The 16,503-nt window shown below is 33.9% G+C and overlaps 2 protein-coding genes across 2 annotated transcripts in view; one reads left to right on the top strand and one right to left on the bottom strand.

The window, feature by feature from the left end:
- The window catches only part of LOC127842804 (3-methyl-2-oxobutanoate dehydrogenase [lipoamide] kinase, mitochondrial-like), a 63,315-nt gene that overhangs the window by 29,530 nt on the left and 17,282 nt on the right, over nt 1-16,503 (top strand). The window contains exons 8-9 of the mRNA XM_052372544.1: nt 1,556-1,684; nt 3,041-3,133. Of these exons, the coding sequence (XP_052228504.1) occupies nt 1,556-1,684; nt 3,041-3,133 (222 nt within the window). The remainder of the gene's footprint in view (nt 1-1,555; nt 1,685-3,040; nt 3,134-16,503) is intronic.
- Nucleotides 8,813-14,883, bottom strand: LOC127842806 (uncharacterized). Its single transcript, XM_052372555.1, has 2 exons — nt 14,558-14,883; nt 8,813-13,502 (listed from the first exon to the last, which is right to left on the bottom strand). Exon 2 carries the CDS (start codon nt 13,287-13,289, stop codon nt 12,219-12,221), a length of 1,071 nt encoding a protein of 356 aa, XP_052228515.1. The 5' UTR covers nt 13,290-13,502; nt 14,558-14,883; the 3' UTR covers nt 8,813-12,218.

The following is a 16,503-nucleotide window of genomic DNA, read 5'->3' on the forward strand; positions in this document are numbered from 1 at the left end:
CTTTCGAGTTGTTAAAGCTTAAATAATTTAAAAAGTATGGCAAATATTATCAAGAAACTTGGTACACTCATAAGGGATAATAGTTTAAGTGACTTTTTTTATAAATACAGTAGATTTCACTTATGTATCGGATAATCAAATAATTCGTTTAATTTAATAGAAATTGAAAACACCAAACCATTTGCATCTCTTTCCGTTGTAAAAACTCCAAATATACTGATAGGAAATATGGGTTAATTCGGTTAATTGAATAGCCAATTTTCTTTTATAGCATGACACTAAATACTGCAATAACTCAAAAAGTGTATTAGAAACAATAATTGAATTTAGGATATACATGATCAACAATATAACGTTTTATGCGCAACACACCTTTTTTTAGAGGTCATTTGTCAGTAAATGTTTAAAAAAAAATTAATCATAATACTGCTGTCACAAACGGACATTGGGTTTCATTACAAATTGTTAAACATGGAAACAAAAAAGTGTATATGAAGTTAAGGCAGACTCTTAAATTAATATATTATTTTCAACAGTGCCATCAGAAGACAACATGTCAGGAGAAAAAAATTCTCCTGGCCTTCAATCTTTTTACACTTAGGTCTCCTATTGAGGCAAAAGTTGAATGGAGGCGGAGAACTGCCCTCTGTCAGAATTAAGTCGGCAGAGATCTGCCCCCCCCCCCCTGGTGTCAACTTCAATTAGCATGGTTTCTAATGAGAAGTTAAATGCAAATTAAGTCCCTTTGTACGCATCTGCACCAATCACTATACATGAATGCCATGTAAAAGTGGTGTTTTAATAAGAGCGCGAAACATAGTTCTCGCAGGAAAAGCGTGCGTGTTAATACAGGCCATGTGTCGTAACCTAATATAGAAGTGCAACTAAGTACATGTAGTACATGTAGTACTTATGAAAGAAAAAATTACATTGGAATTAATGTACATAAAAAGATAGTATTGACCCATTGAAAATAGCAAAAAAATACATAAATTACGGATAATAAATTAAATTCAATAGGCAAAATTGATGCCTATAAAGTTAGCACACAATTTTCTACCGTTAAAATAGGCATTCATTTTGCCACGTTTTGCAGTATTTAGGATTTGAAGAAAAAAGTGAAGTGAAGACAAATTTATAATCAATTTATTTTGCATTTTGAGCAGAGCACCTATCCTAGAGCCAAGTTGAATACGGTTCCCCAGGCTCTATGTACACATGTGTAACTTGATCATAAAATAATTGTTAAAAAAATACTGCAGACAGAAGAACTAAAATCAGTGTAAACATTTGAGTCATTGATGACTTTCACAGTGTAAATATCATGGAAACAATCCTTCTTGATTAAAGAAGCAAGTGTCCTGATGATTTGGTTTGATGACATACTGTTATGCATGTTCCTTATTCTCGTAATAAGTAACTTTCCTCCTAATTCATTTTTTTTTTGTGAAAAATACTTCATATCAACCATTGTCAAAAAAATATTTATATATCTGGGAATATATTTGTATCAACTGAACAATTTGTGATAAATTCCATTCCTATCTATTTTCAGGAAAATCTGTGATGACAAGTTTGGGATGTCCCCACAGGTGGTGGTTGAGGGGCACATAGACAGCGAGTTTGTATATGTAGCACCGCCCTTAGACTACATACTGGTTGAGTTACTCAAGAATGCGCTCAGGTACAATAGAAGAGGCTTCATGAAAAAATGGGGTTTATGCCATATGATATGCCGCAAGAATAGCTCTTGAACAATCATGCAGTCTGCAGCTATCCTGTCTGCTATTTATCTGGTCATGAGCTATCCTGTCTGCTCTCTGTCTGGTCATGAACTATCCTGTCTGGTACCTGTCTGGCCATGAACTATCCTGTCTGCTACCTGTCTGGTCATGAGCTATCCTTGCAAGGTTTTGCGTTATTATCAGCAGTCAGCTCTTGACCAGCCTGTGCAAATGCTGTGGTCTGGAGCTATGATGGCTGAATATGGCATGAGACCAATTGACAATAGCCTATGATTATAATTATCCCCCGCCATAGGCGTACGGATATTGTTTTGGCGTTGTCCGTCCTTCCGTCTTTCTGTCCGTCTTTCTGTCCATCCGTCTGGAGCCATATCTTGGAAGTGCTTTGGTGGAAGCTTGGTATGAGTATGTATATGGATAAGAGGATGATGCACGCCAAATGGCATTGTACACCATCAGTTAATAACAGAGTTATGGCCCTTTGAATCTTGAAAAAATGCTTTTTTTGTGTCCGGAGCCATATCTTGGAAGTGCTTTGGCGGATTTCATTGAAACTTGGTATGAGTATATATATATATGGATAAGAAGATGATGCACACCAAATGGCATTGTACATTATCTGTTAATAACGGAGTTATGGCCCTTTGTATCTTGAAAAAATGTTTTTTTTTTACTGTCAAATATAATACTTTTTTGTCCAGAAGCATATTGGCGGGAGATATCAATTCAACAAATTTGCTTGTTTGTGATGCTTTTGGCACTGATAATTTTATGACTGTTTCCAACAAAGTTAAACTTTTCTACTAGATGAGGGCTAGACTTTAAATTATGGGTTATTGAATTATCAAATCCTATCCTGGCTAAAGACCTGATGTGGAGATTTGTCATGAAATATTCTATATGCATATTATCCCATTCATGTTATTAAGGAGAGTATTTGTCAATTACTAAAGTGATACAGGTTGACAGAGAAAAATCCAAATAACCTCCAAGAGAAAGTCCAGTCGCATTCAAATTCTGTTTGTTCATTAGTTTTGTCTTTTTGTGGCCCTTGAAAATGTATAAAGTTTCATAAATTAAAATGACTTGATGGTATGTTGATATTGTTGTTCAACACTACATTCTAATAATACACAAAGAATCTTGGAAACTTTATGAGACCCTTCATTGTTTTGTTTCAGATTTTAAAGGCCAGGATAAAAAATAACATGAAATTCTGCCATGTTTATATGTAAGGGTATATTGCTCCGTGTATTACTGAGAAATCATTATGAAACCTTGCATGTTGATTTCAGAGCCACTGTAGAGTTCCATATGGAGAAAGGACATGATCAGCTTCCCCCTGTCAGGGTGACAGTGTCTGTCAACAACACTGACTTCATCATAAGGTAAGTCTTGCAGTGGTAGGGTTTGTTTATGAGCCTCAATCTGGGAAAACAGGGCTAAATGCATGTGCTTAAAGTGTCCTCCCACATTAGCCTGTGCCAAAACTGGATTCTTTCTTAAAGAAGACTTACTTTTAACAAGTAAGAAAAGGGGGGTTTCCCTGGTTAGCCTGTGTTGACGAAAACTGAGATTTTGCTTTAACAAGGTGATTATTTCACTGCCATCAATGTGCAGTATTTTCTTGATTTTAAGTCTTGAAAATTAACCTTAGAATTTGTTAAACCATCTTATAAGAGTGTCCTAAAATGAATCTCATTGTAGCTCATCATAGCACAATGTGCTCATGATGAGCTTTTGTGATCGCCTTTTGTCTGTCGTCTGTTGTGAGTTGTGCAGTGTCAACATTTGCATTGTTTACACTCTAGAGGCCACATTTATGGTCTGATCTTCACAAAATTTGGTCAGAAGATTGGTCACAATGATATCGTGGACAAGTTCAAAAATGATCATTGTTGCTTGAAAAACATAGCTTCCAGGGGGCGGGGCATTTTTCCTAACATTGCTTTATATGGCTATAGTAGAACCTTGTTAACACTCTAGAGGCCACATTTATTGTCTTATCTTCATGAAACTTGGTCAGATAATTCTTCCCAATGATATCTTGGACGAGTTTGAAAATGATTGTGCGTCGTGCGGTTTTTAACATTCTAGAGGCTACATTTATGGTGTGATCTTCATGACATTTGGTAAGAAGATTCGTCTCAATGAGATCTTGGATGAGTTCAAAAATGGTCACAGTTTCTTGAACAACATGAGGGCCATGGGGGTGAGGCATTTTTCAGAATATGGCTATACAATGTATATGGCCATAGTAAAACCTTGCTAAAGCTCTAGAGGCCACAGGTATTGTTCGATCTTCATGAAACTTATTCAGAAGATTCCTCCAAATGATATCTTGGAAGAGTTCGAAAATGATTCCAGTAGGTTGAAAAACATGGTTGCAAAAGGGTGGGACATTTTTCTGCATATGTCTATAGTTAAACCTTGTTAACACTCTACATGCTATATTTATTGTCCGATCACCATGACACTTGGTCAGAAGATTTGTGCCAATGATATCTTGGAAGAGTTGAAAAATGGTTCCAGTTGGTTGGAAAACATGGCCATCAGGGGGTTGGGCATTTTTCCTTATATGATGATAGTAAAGCCTTGTTAACACTCTAGAGACTACATTTATTGTCCGATCTTCATGAAACTTGGTCAGAAGATTTGTCTCAATGATGTCTTGGATGAGTTTAAAAATGGTTTGGGTTGGTTGAAAAACATTGCTGCCAGGGTGTGGGGCATTTTTCCTTATATGGCTTTAGTAAAACCTTGTTAACACTCCGAAAGTCACATTTATTTTCTTATCTTCATGAAACTTGGTCAGAACATTTGTTTTAATGATATCTTGAATAAGATGTAAAATGGTTCCAGTTGTTTGAAAAAGAGGGCTGCAATTGGGCGGGGCATTTTTCCTTGTATGACTTTAAATTACTGTAGTAAAACCTTGTGAACACTCTAGAGGCTACATGTATTTTTGAACTTTATGAAACTTGGTCAGAAAATTCGTCTCAATGATATCTTGAACAAGTTTGAAAATTGTTCCGGTTGGTTGAAAAACATGGCCACCAGAGGGCGGGGCATTTCACTTATATGGCTAAAGTAATATCTTGTTAACATTCTTATTGTCACTTTTATTGTCCAATCTTCATATCCATTGGTCAGAAAATTAGTTTTAATGATATCTTGAATCATTTAGAAAAAGTGCAAGTCTGTTGAAAAACATGTGTTGGGGAATTTATCCTAATATTACTATAGTAGAACCTTGTAAGCACTCTAAAAATTACATTTATAGTTCACTCATCATGAAACTATGTCAGAACATTTGTTCTAATGATATCTTAGGCCTGCACTGAGAAGGTCAGTTCTTTGTATCTTGGGTGAGCGACTTTGGGCCTTTCAGGCCCGCTTGTTCTAAGATATATTAAAGTGATATTATGCGCATTTTTCACTGTTGAATTAAGCTGAAAAGAATTAATACCCGGTAGGTCAAAAGAGTTAGTTAAAATGTGGTTACTGACCAATTATCTGCAACTCATCTGGCTACCAGTTTTTTATAAAAAATATATATTATATTCGATATTTTACATGACTGTCCAATCCGCAATGCCAAGAGGAACTGTCTTATTATTAGGATTGGAGTTAATGTTCGTGTGTCGTTCGAACGAATCTTCACTAAAACTTAATTTAGATTCACATTGTACATGCATCATTAGTTGTCAAACGAAAGTATGGTTGATATTCAAATGCATTATTTTTCCATTTCCGTGATATTGTTCTATGATGTTGATGCTGCATTAACAAATATAAGTGTCTATGAAGTGAAAACACTAAAAAATAAACAATGGTTGTGATAGACACCTATAAACATAGCATATACTGTAAGATGCGCATAATATCACTTTAATGTAAATTTCCATTAATACGGTCTTAAGACAGATGAAAATAACAGCACATACAATATTTTTTAAATAAATTATTTATAAAATACGTAATTGTAAGTTTGCTCATTACGTTTTTATCTAAATTTATTATTTAATTGTGCGATTTACAATATAAGATGCTAGAAAACTGCCTTTTTTGTGCCTTGGCCAGGTTTGTGACAAAAGGGAGACTAATCTTAAGATAGGAAAAATTGCCTTGAAGTGTCAAGAAGTACTTTACCTTTACTCAAACTATTATGATTGGGAATTATTGGTTTAGTTATAAAATTGTATACATTCATCAGCATTTATGGTGTGTATAAATGTACGTGATGGACAAATAAAATTCTTGACAAGATGATAAAGCAGTACCCATATTTTACATATAAATAATTTCCATAATATGAAACAGTGATTTTTTTTGCTTTTTTTTGTTACAGCCTGTGGCATTTGGATTGGGAAAATTAGCGCGATAAACCATAAAATTGGAAAAAATAGCGCGATAAACCATGAAATTGGGAAACATTTTAAATATGATTATAAGAACAGAATAAAAATTGCAAAGTTCATGTTTGACAGCATTTTTATATTATTAAGTGTTGCTTTCATGTCTTCTTACAACGTTTAGTTAATATCCTTCCACATGGATATTAAACTTGCAATAATCTATAGATTCTTCAATATATATGTACCATTATGATTTAATCATAATCTCTTTAAGAGTATGAATTTAATTCAGGATGTTTTGTAAAGTAAAATATGATATGGTGAAAACATTAACAAATATTAACAAACATGCTTAAGTTTTCTTGCTGGGTTAATGTTGTATTAAATGGAGCTAAAATAATAAATTGCATTTGTTTACCTTTTAATATCTTGCACAATTGACATCCTCAGTTCAATGCCATTTCACCAAACTATACAGCGTGACAAACATAATAAAGCAGAATATGCATATGAATCTGATTATACACAGATCCACTAACATATAAATCAAATCATGTTTGTCTCTTTTTATTTTCGAACGATACCCATCTTAAATGCTTTAACTTTGTGAGTAAACTAACTCCAATTTCCCAACACAGATTTCCGTGACGCACATTCACTGTGAAGATTTCTAATAAATATTTGTTGTTGTTCATCTCAAACGTAGTATTTTGCGTTAATTGACACACACATCAAATTATCTCCTAATAACCATGTGATGTCCGCTGTAAATTTTAGTGTTATTTATCATTTTCGCTGCTCATCGCAAACTTCTCGTCTGCTTGCCGCCATCTTGGACGTGTTTAAAAACAGGCGTTAACAATCGGGATACATAGATAGAGAGAGATGTGTAGATAGCAACGTAAAATCGTATTCGGCTACATTCACGAACATTCGTAAGTCAGTTGTCATTCGGCGAAGACTCGACAAGCTCGATCGGCACTCGTTCTACGAAATTAGCACTAAATGACATTGTAATCTCATTGGCTTTATTGGGAAAATTTGGTCATTTTGGGGGAAATTTTGGTCAGATTTTTGGGAAAAAACGTCATTTTTTGCAATTGGGAAGCAGCCGAAGATCGGCGGTAATTTTGGGCAGAAAAAATCACTGTGAAAGTACACATATTCTTATATATTGAAATCAAACTTATACATTATAATGATACCTGTTGCACTTTTACATTATTTGTGAATTGGAAATATGTGTTATGCACAGAATATTTTAATGGGAAAATTGAAGCTATCAACAAAAAACTTTGCTTATCTGATTGATTTCAGTGGTCTCAAAACACTACCCCATGTCTAATGTGGTTCACTAATACAAGAGGAGCAATGTTCTTTTTCAGCAGATAAAAGCTCCTAAGAAAATTCCCCAAACTTTACACAATTCAAGTCAGGGACAATTCAAATCCAGATCAGGGCAGTTTCTGTCTTTTTAAAGTTGGGTTTGGTTAATTTATATCGAGCACTTGAATACTTGAATTACGTTATTTAAAGGTAACACGTGTTTTGCTGGAAAAAATAAATTCTTTGGAGATATTTTTACCCAGTTTTATTTTCTTATGAGATCAATGCAAAATACCATCAAATTGACACAAAAGTTGGGACCCTGTCTCATAGACAATCCGTCTTATAGTTGAGAATTTATGGTAGGCACACACAGCAACCGTTAGGTTGTTCCTATAGAGTACAGTCTTTTCCTTTCAGTGTGAATATCTTTTTTGCAATAATGCAGGAATACAATTTTGATTCCTTAAATTAAATATGTATCATGTTTGCTTTTTTGTAGAATCTCTTTATGTCTGTGCAGACTATCAGACTTATTTATCATTAGATTTCTTAATTGTTCACACTTTTTGATTGGCAATTAATTGCCTGGAGCACAATGCCATTCTTCTCCTTGAATTTTTTAAGCCATTGATTGAATCCTTGAAGTCAGTAAGTTTGTTCCTAACTGCCTTCAACTCTTCATAACTGTTTTACCAGACACAAAGAGCATGGATTTAAGTGCAGATAGTTCAGATGCTTTTTGAGACTGTGCAGACATTTTCTAGTAAATTATCAGACATACATTAATAATAAAGTGTGACAAATAATTGTAATGTCCATCCATATATATTTGTTGTTCGTGTTTTGTCCTGTTTTGTGTTATGCACATAATTTTAAATAAACTAGACAGATAATTAGGAATTCATTTTTTAGTAATGCGCTGCACAATAATATAAATAACAAAGGGCGTTCTAGCAAGGGCAAATCAATATGCCCTCTTTGGGAAGGTGGTTGAATAATATAAGATCTGGAAATTCAAGCTATGATTTAGAATTGGTCCTAACTTTGTATGTGTCTTAAAAATATTAGTGCAGAGCTTACTGGACACATACCATGTGAAGATTCCATGCAGAATGACTTCGAACAAAATTGTAAACGTTATGATACATGTGCTCAATGTTCACTAGGTTGGAATCAGCACTCAAATATTGGTTGATTAATGGGAGACATAAGTGGCTTTTTAACAAATAATCTTGAAGAACTAAGTGCATTTTTATCTACTCTGTATTAATCTTTCTGCTATAAAGTTACCACTTTTAAAGTGTGCTGATTGTTGCTCATGTAGGTTCGAATAAGAATGTTCAAAAACACACATTTGGCATTGTAAAACATAAAAGATAATAGAATTTAATGTGCTTTATTAATACCACTTAACATTTCTTAATTTGTTATTTATTACTATATACATACAACCTGGATTTGTAAAACACTCCACCCTTTGACATATTGTAGTTATGTCTGTGTTAATGGTGTCATGTCAAAGACATTATAGTTAGTATCTCCCTCATAAACATTATAAAATGAAGTAACACCTTGTTGGAGAACACATATTAACAATGAATATTAATACATAAACAATAATTTATTTGTTCAAGGTATATCAAAATCTTTACATATTAAGTAGTCCATCATTGCTATAATGCATGTAAAATCATAAGAATCATTTAAAAGGCAACGTGCCAAATGACTATTGAATTAAATTAACAAGGAATGCAGTGTATCAATATTTATAGGTTATTAAACGTTTCACTGTACAATACGGAGATATATTTGGACTAGCACACAGTTTGACGTAACGGCATGTCCAATATGACTTCAAACTGTGTGCGAGTCCAAATATATCATGTATTGTACAGTTTAAACGTCTAATAAGCTTTTTATTCTATATCCCTTTCTTCAGCTCTTGTTTCATTTTAATTTTGATTTAAAAATGCTTTAATTGCATCTAAGCTATTTTCAAGACAAGCGCCCGTGTGAGTCGATTATAGTACATTCGGATACTTTTTCTCGGTAACGGCTTTTATCGTTTTAAAACAATTGCTTACATGTAGTGCACTTGTTCTCAACTGTCCAATATGGAAAAAATACAGACTTTTTGGATCCAATACTGGAATATATTGGACGGTCACGTGGTACATATGAAGAATGCCGATTGGATGAATTTATTGGATATAGAATAATATGTATAATTGTTTAAAAAAGAACTTACATTTCTACATAATAAGTATGACTGAGTGAAGTGTTGGTATTTTAGTTGCACAATTGTTGTTTATTAATATTATTGTCATGGTCCTTTGCTCTGTCATGATAATTATATAAAATGATTTATCAGCCTGTCACTAATGTTCAGGCATGCTTGTAACTATGAAATGCAAATATTGTTTATTAATGTCATGCAGTTAAACACACGCCGGGTATGCGGATACTTTGATAACAGATGGAACTTCGATACCAGATAACAACAAAAGCCACGCGCAAGGGTTGAGTTCTTCAGCTTTTTTGCATTATGTTCTGTTCATTTGGTTTTCAGACGCGTAACATTGTTTGGTCTATTAATGGTATAGTACTTCGTATTGCGGAGCAAGAAAGTCGTGGGAAAAGAAGTGGATTATGAAAAAAGAGATAAAATTTCATTGATAATCGTCATGAATTCGATGATCAGTACGTATTTCAACAAAATAAAAATACTTGGAAATAAATCAAGAACGTGCCAACTAATCGAAATAAAAGATCAATATGTCCATTAATGTAACAAGATGTTAAATTTTAGTTGAATAATGTATTTTAGGAAATTCTAATGTTTTAAGAGTCGGATGCCAAATTTTCATGGACTCTTCTTTTACCGATCATCTCAAAGACAATGGCACTTCGATTCCAGATAACTCGACACTTTTTACCAGATATAACACACTCTATTTAGTGAGTCAGAAATGCAGAATTCGCTGTGGAATACTGCTGTAGTAAGCAGGCAATGAATAAAAATGTATGTACTGACGTAAATAAGAAACGAATTACCGAAACATGTTTTCATCTCTTTGAAAAAGGATAATATTAGGGAAGGGAAGTGTAAAGCTCAATATAAAGGGAGTTTTTCAATCTCTTTTACATTTTGTGGCTACGCATTAGTATCGTTTTAAAGATGCGATTCTAATGAGCACCATTGATAAAGGATTTTATGAGGTGTATTGGCCGCTTTAAGACCCCTTGCTCCCCTTATCTAGAGTCCTGCTATAAGTTCAATTGAACACAGTCGTGTTGATCCACATGATTTGTTGAAGTCTCTGTTATCCGAAGTGCCCTATATCGGGAATCAAAGTATCTGCAACTTCATGAATACCTTCTATTAAAACTTCTTCGTTAATATTTCATTGAATACTTTAAAAATTTCAGTATTCAAAGCCAAGTGATTACCCTACATGCTAGAATATCAAACAATTTCTTGCAATATTTCTAAGTAGTTTTATTTTGTTGAAATGTTTACTGTTCATCCAGTTTATGCTGTTTTCCAACCGAATTATCTATTTTTTGAGGACAAATCTGCCATTCTTCCGTGATGTTTTTCTTTGCAATAGAAAAGGATACACCATTTATAAACTCGACCATATGCCTTGCATAAAAAACTAATCTTTTTGATATAACTTTAAACAAAACTGATGAACTTACCTCTCACGCGTGGCTTTTGTTGTTATCAGGTATCAAAGTGCCATCTGTTATCAAAGTATCCGCATACCCAGCGTGTTAACAGTATTAGTCGAGTTGTATGGCATTAAGGATTAGTAATCTGCAGCCATGTGGCATACATTTCTATATTAAAGCAGGTTGAACTTATAATCTGTGCCTAATCTAATCCTTTTTTGGTCACATTTCATACACATGCATTAAGCTTCTGTCACATCATTATATGAATAGTATATAAATGCTTTCTTTAAAAAAAAATGGGTACTTTACAGATTGCAGAATATAATCCATTTTACATTTAAAAACTTAATGTTTTATTTATTTGTTAATGGTTTATATATAATTATATTCCTGTTTATATTATCCAATCAGCTGTGATCATTTGTATCAAGTGACTGTCAAATATTCTTCCATAGAATGTGTTTGCATAAAAATTATTTTGTATTAAAAGGTCTAAGTTTAAAAGATCAACTTGGTAGGCATCCGTAGAAATGACTATAAAACTTATTTGATGTTGAAATTGACCTATTAAAGATCTGTGGTAACGTGTTTAAATAATAATAACTCCCACAGTAAAATTTGAATTAACTAATTCCTAAATATTTCTGTAGACACAAAACATTTACACGCAACAATGTTATTAAATCTTAAGAATGTTAGCGCTCTTTCACAGACTTGTTATAAATCATGCAAAAAAAGCAAATGACTCAAAGAATCTAAGAGATGTAAAATAGAAAGATTAATAATCGTCATTGTGTAAAATGCTGAGATTTGACTTGTACACAGCAGATAGAGTCATATTGGATCATACTATTGTCTCGTCTGATATGATTTATCACCTGTGTACTCATGCAATTTTATCACTGTATTCAACACAATTAAGGCTTTTAAATAACCAAATTTCACATATATATAATATGGACACTTGCGGTTTAAGCTAATCATAAGTTTTGCAGTAAATGAAGCAAGTAGAGCATACAAAATAAGCACATGTACTCCAATAAATGAAAATCTGTGAGGAACTATTCCAGATTTTTCACAATCAAATTACAAAAAGAACTTAAATACATCAATGTTTTTCTCTCTTTTTCTTCCTCTGTCCTGATTGTCTATAAGGCGACACTGGTTCAGCGTCTGTGAAATGTTTTATAGGGGGCAAAGGGTCTTGCCGAGGGGTAGGCTTAATGTTGCTGGTGTTCACACGAAAGTCTGCAAAGAAATCAGCATCCTCTTCAATCTTGTCACGACTGAAGTCCAACTGGTTGTTCATGGACAGATTGGAGGCTTGGCCTGCACTGTATCTAGATCTGCTGGAACCAGTATCTGAACGTACAGTTTTGTTTATTGATGGTAGAACTGTGTATTTCTTTTCCCGTATTGTTTCCTTGCTACCTCCCCAATCCTCAAGGGAGCTCATAATGTCTTTGATATGCATGTTTTCTGGGGGAGTTTTCACTCTGGAATCTTCCTCCTCTGACCTGTTGTATCCATACTGACAGTCAAGCATGAATTTCATATCGTCATTCAGCTCAATCTTACCTGCTATGCCATGTTGTTCCTCTTCTGTCTGCACGATTTCCCAGTCAGGTGCAGTTGCCTTTGTAAATGTTCTGTCCATGCGGAAGGGTGTGGCATTAGTCTCAAAGTTATTTACTGGGGACATATTGTCTAAAAGTTGCTTGACCTCATCTTTACTGAGTGTGTAAGTTTTGTTGCCATTAAATTCTTGTGGGCTCTTGGTACTTTCTCTTGCATAACTTTCTTCTTTCATTACATTTTGTTTAAGTTCCTCAGATCTTAAAGACAGCACTTTCTCATATTCGGCCCTTGCGCTGTAGTATTTATCACTTTTTGGTGATTTCTCTACATTTTCAGCAGATTTATCAGCACTGACACTGTTGACCTCAATTTGGAAGTTATGGTTAAACGAAGATGCACTGTTTTCAGTTGAGTATCTCAATGTTGCAGTCTTTTGCCTCATTTGTCGACTCCTAGCCACTGATGCAGATTTAACACTTGTTTTGTGAGAGCGATGCTTCGCGGACATCCTTTCCCGAAACTCACTTGGCATCAATGTTGACTCCCGTTCCAGAGTGAATGGAATCACACCAGTCATAAGAATGGCACCACTGTCGCTCATCTTGTGCTTTAACCTGCTTCAGGTTATGCATGCATGAACTTCCAATATTTTAGTTTGTTTTTGTAGAAACTAAGCCTGTTTATGAACAGTTTTTATATTATAAATTGATTGTTATGACTCCATATTAACACTCCATTATACAACAATGCTGTGCCTTTTTGTTTTAACTACTGTTGATGTTGTTTTCCAAGATCCATTTACCAGCATTCCTCCCTTAAAATACAATTAATAATGGTTTTAGATGAGACAATAGGTAAAGCAAAAGATTTTATCAGCTATGATCTTTGACATATTTATCTGAAGATCCAGAATGGTTAGCCTAGTCTTATTCATTATATTCTTGTTAGTGTTTGTTATTGTTCAGCGAATCTTGTCACTAGTGACAGTGAAGATCAGCCAAACAAGGCCATGACAAATATGCGAATAGAGGCCCTTGACTAACCATGTGCATAATGAAAGACCCACTCCAATATATCATAGTCACTCTTTTCACAGATCTGGTAATGTGATAGGATTGGAAACAACCGGAAAGAACAAAAGAAAGATTTATGTCTTCATGATTTTACTTGGAGAAATTTAAGTACTCTTTGAGTTATAATTTTAATGAAACATATTGGTCAATAAAACATTGTTAACTTTGAATATGATATTTCCCAAGCACTTTAGAAGTTGTTCATTTTTTTATATAATGAGCTGAAATACATTTTTTTTCATCTACCACTTATGTCTAATGTATTGAACATTTAAACTGCATTTTAATGAATATCTATGCTATGAAAGTGAGCCAAGATTTCGTCTCCGTTGGCACATGTACAAGTTATTCTTGGCTTTATTCCCCTGTATAATCTTTACTAGATTGTGCTATATATGGAACTTCTGAGTCATTATTCATGCTAGTTAATCAATGCTTTTAAATATTTTTTGAAGATCATTAAAACGGTATCATCAGTGATATTTTTACAAATGTTCTCATGGGATGATCTGAATCCTGGGACTCGATCACTTGCAAATCTATGAGTCCCCGAATCGAAAGAATGAGTCCAAATATTAAATAATATTATTTTTTGAGAAATTTCAATGCATTTTTGGGACTCACATAATTCGGAACTTAACATCCTTAGAGGTTTTTGTGAGTCCAGGACGCAGGACTCGCAGGTAAAAAATCACTGTATCATATAAATTTACATAATTTAAATGTTAAGATACTGTCATGCACCGTTAGATATTATTAGTTAGTTTTACAGTTGAAAAGATTTTCAGTTATTTACCTGGAATGCTATCTATCCTATTTTCCATTGCACTTTATTTATGTTCCTTTGTTGAATTGAAAGTTCATTTATTATTTATTATTTTGTTTCCAGTAATGTCCTGGTGCTAAATTCCATTCTTTAGAGGAACAAATCCAATTGTTGCTCTGCTCACAATCGCTGAGTATAATCAGCAAGCAAACATTTCATTAAGGGAACAAATCCTTCAATGATTAGAGATCAATACAAGAAAGATAATACTGAATGATTGATTAAAAAGTTCATTTTACATATTACTTTTACTTTTCACCAGAAATCTTTTTTTGTCAGATTGTGAGTGTAACGATTTCAGCCATGTTAGTTATACTTGTTTAATGCCATATATAGATTAAATATGGATTTAAAAAGTGAAAATGCATGTAGCACTTTAAAGGGACTGTATGAATGAAATGTGTTCTGGTTATTAATCTATTGGCAAATTAATAATATATTGCAAGAGGGTGATAATGTTAGAACTTTATGAATGTATCATATGCACAGGATAATTGAGATTCATAGAAAATCGATGCCAAAATCGGGATGATGTTTAAAAATGCTTTTTAAACAATATTGCTGTTTAATCCTGCAATATCAGCCCCAAAAGTAGAAATGAGAAGAAAATAAAAAAAATCCAGAATTTGAAACATGGAATAAAATGGTCAAAAACAGATATTTGTTGGTTTCAGTATATGTATTATATAAATTGATTAAACATTTTCAGTTAAAGTCTCTATAACGATCAAAATCAACGAAAATTTCATAAAGTATTTAGTAAAATAAAGTTAACACCTAAACAATCAGGTATTCTTTATAGCAAAAGCCACAATTTCAACGCTATATGTCGTATGATTACATAGATTTTTGTAGATTCAAAATGCTCGTCTATTTTTTTAGCTCACCTGCGCACAACGAGCTCATGGTGAGCTTTTGTGATCGCTTTTTGTTCGTTGTACGTTGTGCGGCGTCAACATTTGCCTTGTTTACTCTCTAGAGGCCACATTTATTTCCAATCTTCATGAAATTTGGTCAGAAGATTGGTTTTAATGATATATTGGATGAGTTCGAAAATGGTTACGTTTGCTTGAAAAACATGGCTGGCAGGGGGCGGGGCATTTTTCCTTAAATGGCTATATATGGCTATAGTAAAATCTTGTTAACACTCTAGAGACCACATTTATTGTCTGATCTTCATAAAACTTGGTCACAAGATTCATCCCAATAATACCTTGGACGAGTTCGAAAATGATGCCAGTTGGTTGAAAAACATGGCCGCCAGGGGGCGGGGCATTTTTCCTTATATGGCTATAGTAAAACCTTGTTAACACTCTAGAGGCCACTTTATTTTCCGATCTTCATGAAACTTGCTCAGAAGATTTGTCCCACTGATACCTTGGATGAGTTCAAAAATGGTAACCTTTGCTTGAAAAACATGGCTGCCAAGGGGCGGGGCATTTTGCCTTATATGGCTATATATGGCTAAAGTAAAATCTTGTTAACACTCTAGAGGCTGCATTTGAAGATTCATCTTAATAATATCTTGGACGAGTTCAAAATTGATGCCTCTTGGTTGAAAAACATGGCCACCACGGGGGCGGGGCTATATTCCTTATATGGCTATAGTAAAACCTTGTTAACACTCTAGAGGTCACATTTATTTTTCAATCATCATGAAACTTGGTCAGAATTCAGATTTGTCCCAATGATATCTTGGATGAATTTGAAAATGGTTTTGGTTGGTTGAAAAACATGGCCACCAAGGGGGCGGGGCTATTTTTCTTATATGGCTATAGTAAAACCTTGTTAACACTCTAGAGGTCACATTTATTTTCAGATCATCATGAAACTTGGTCAGAAGATTTGTCCCAATGATATCTTGGATGAGTTTGAAAATGGTTATGGTTGATTTAAAAACATGGCCACAAGGGGTG

This window comes from Dreissena polymorpha, chromosome 1 (genome assembly GCF_020536995.1).
Source record: "Dreissena polymorpha isolate Duluth1 chromosome 1, UMN_Dpol_1.0, whole genome shotgun sequence".
NCBI classification, from domain to species: Eukaryota; Metazoa; Mollusca; class Bivalvia; order Myida; family Dreissenidae; genus Dreissena; species Dreissena polymorpha.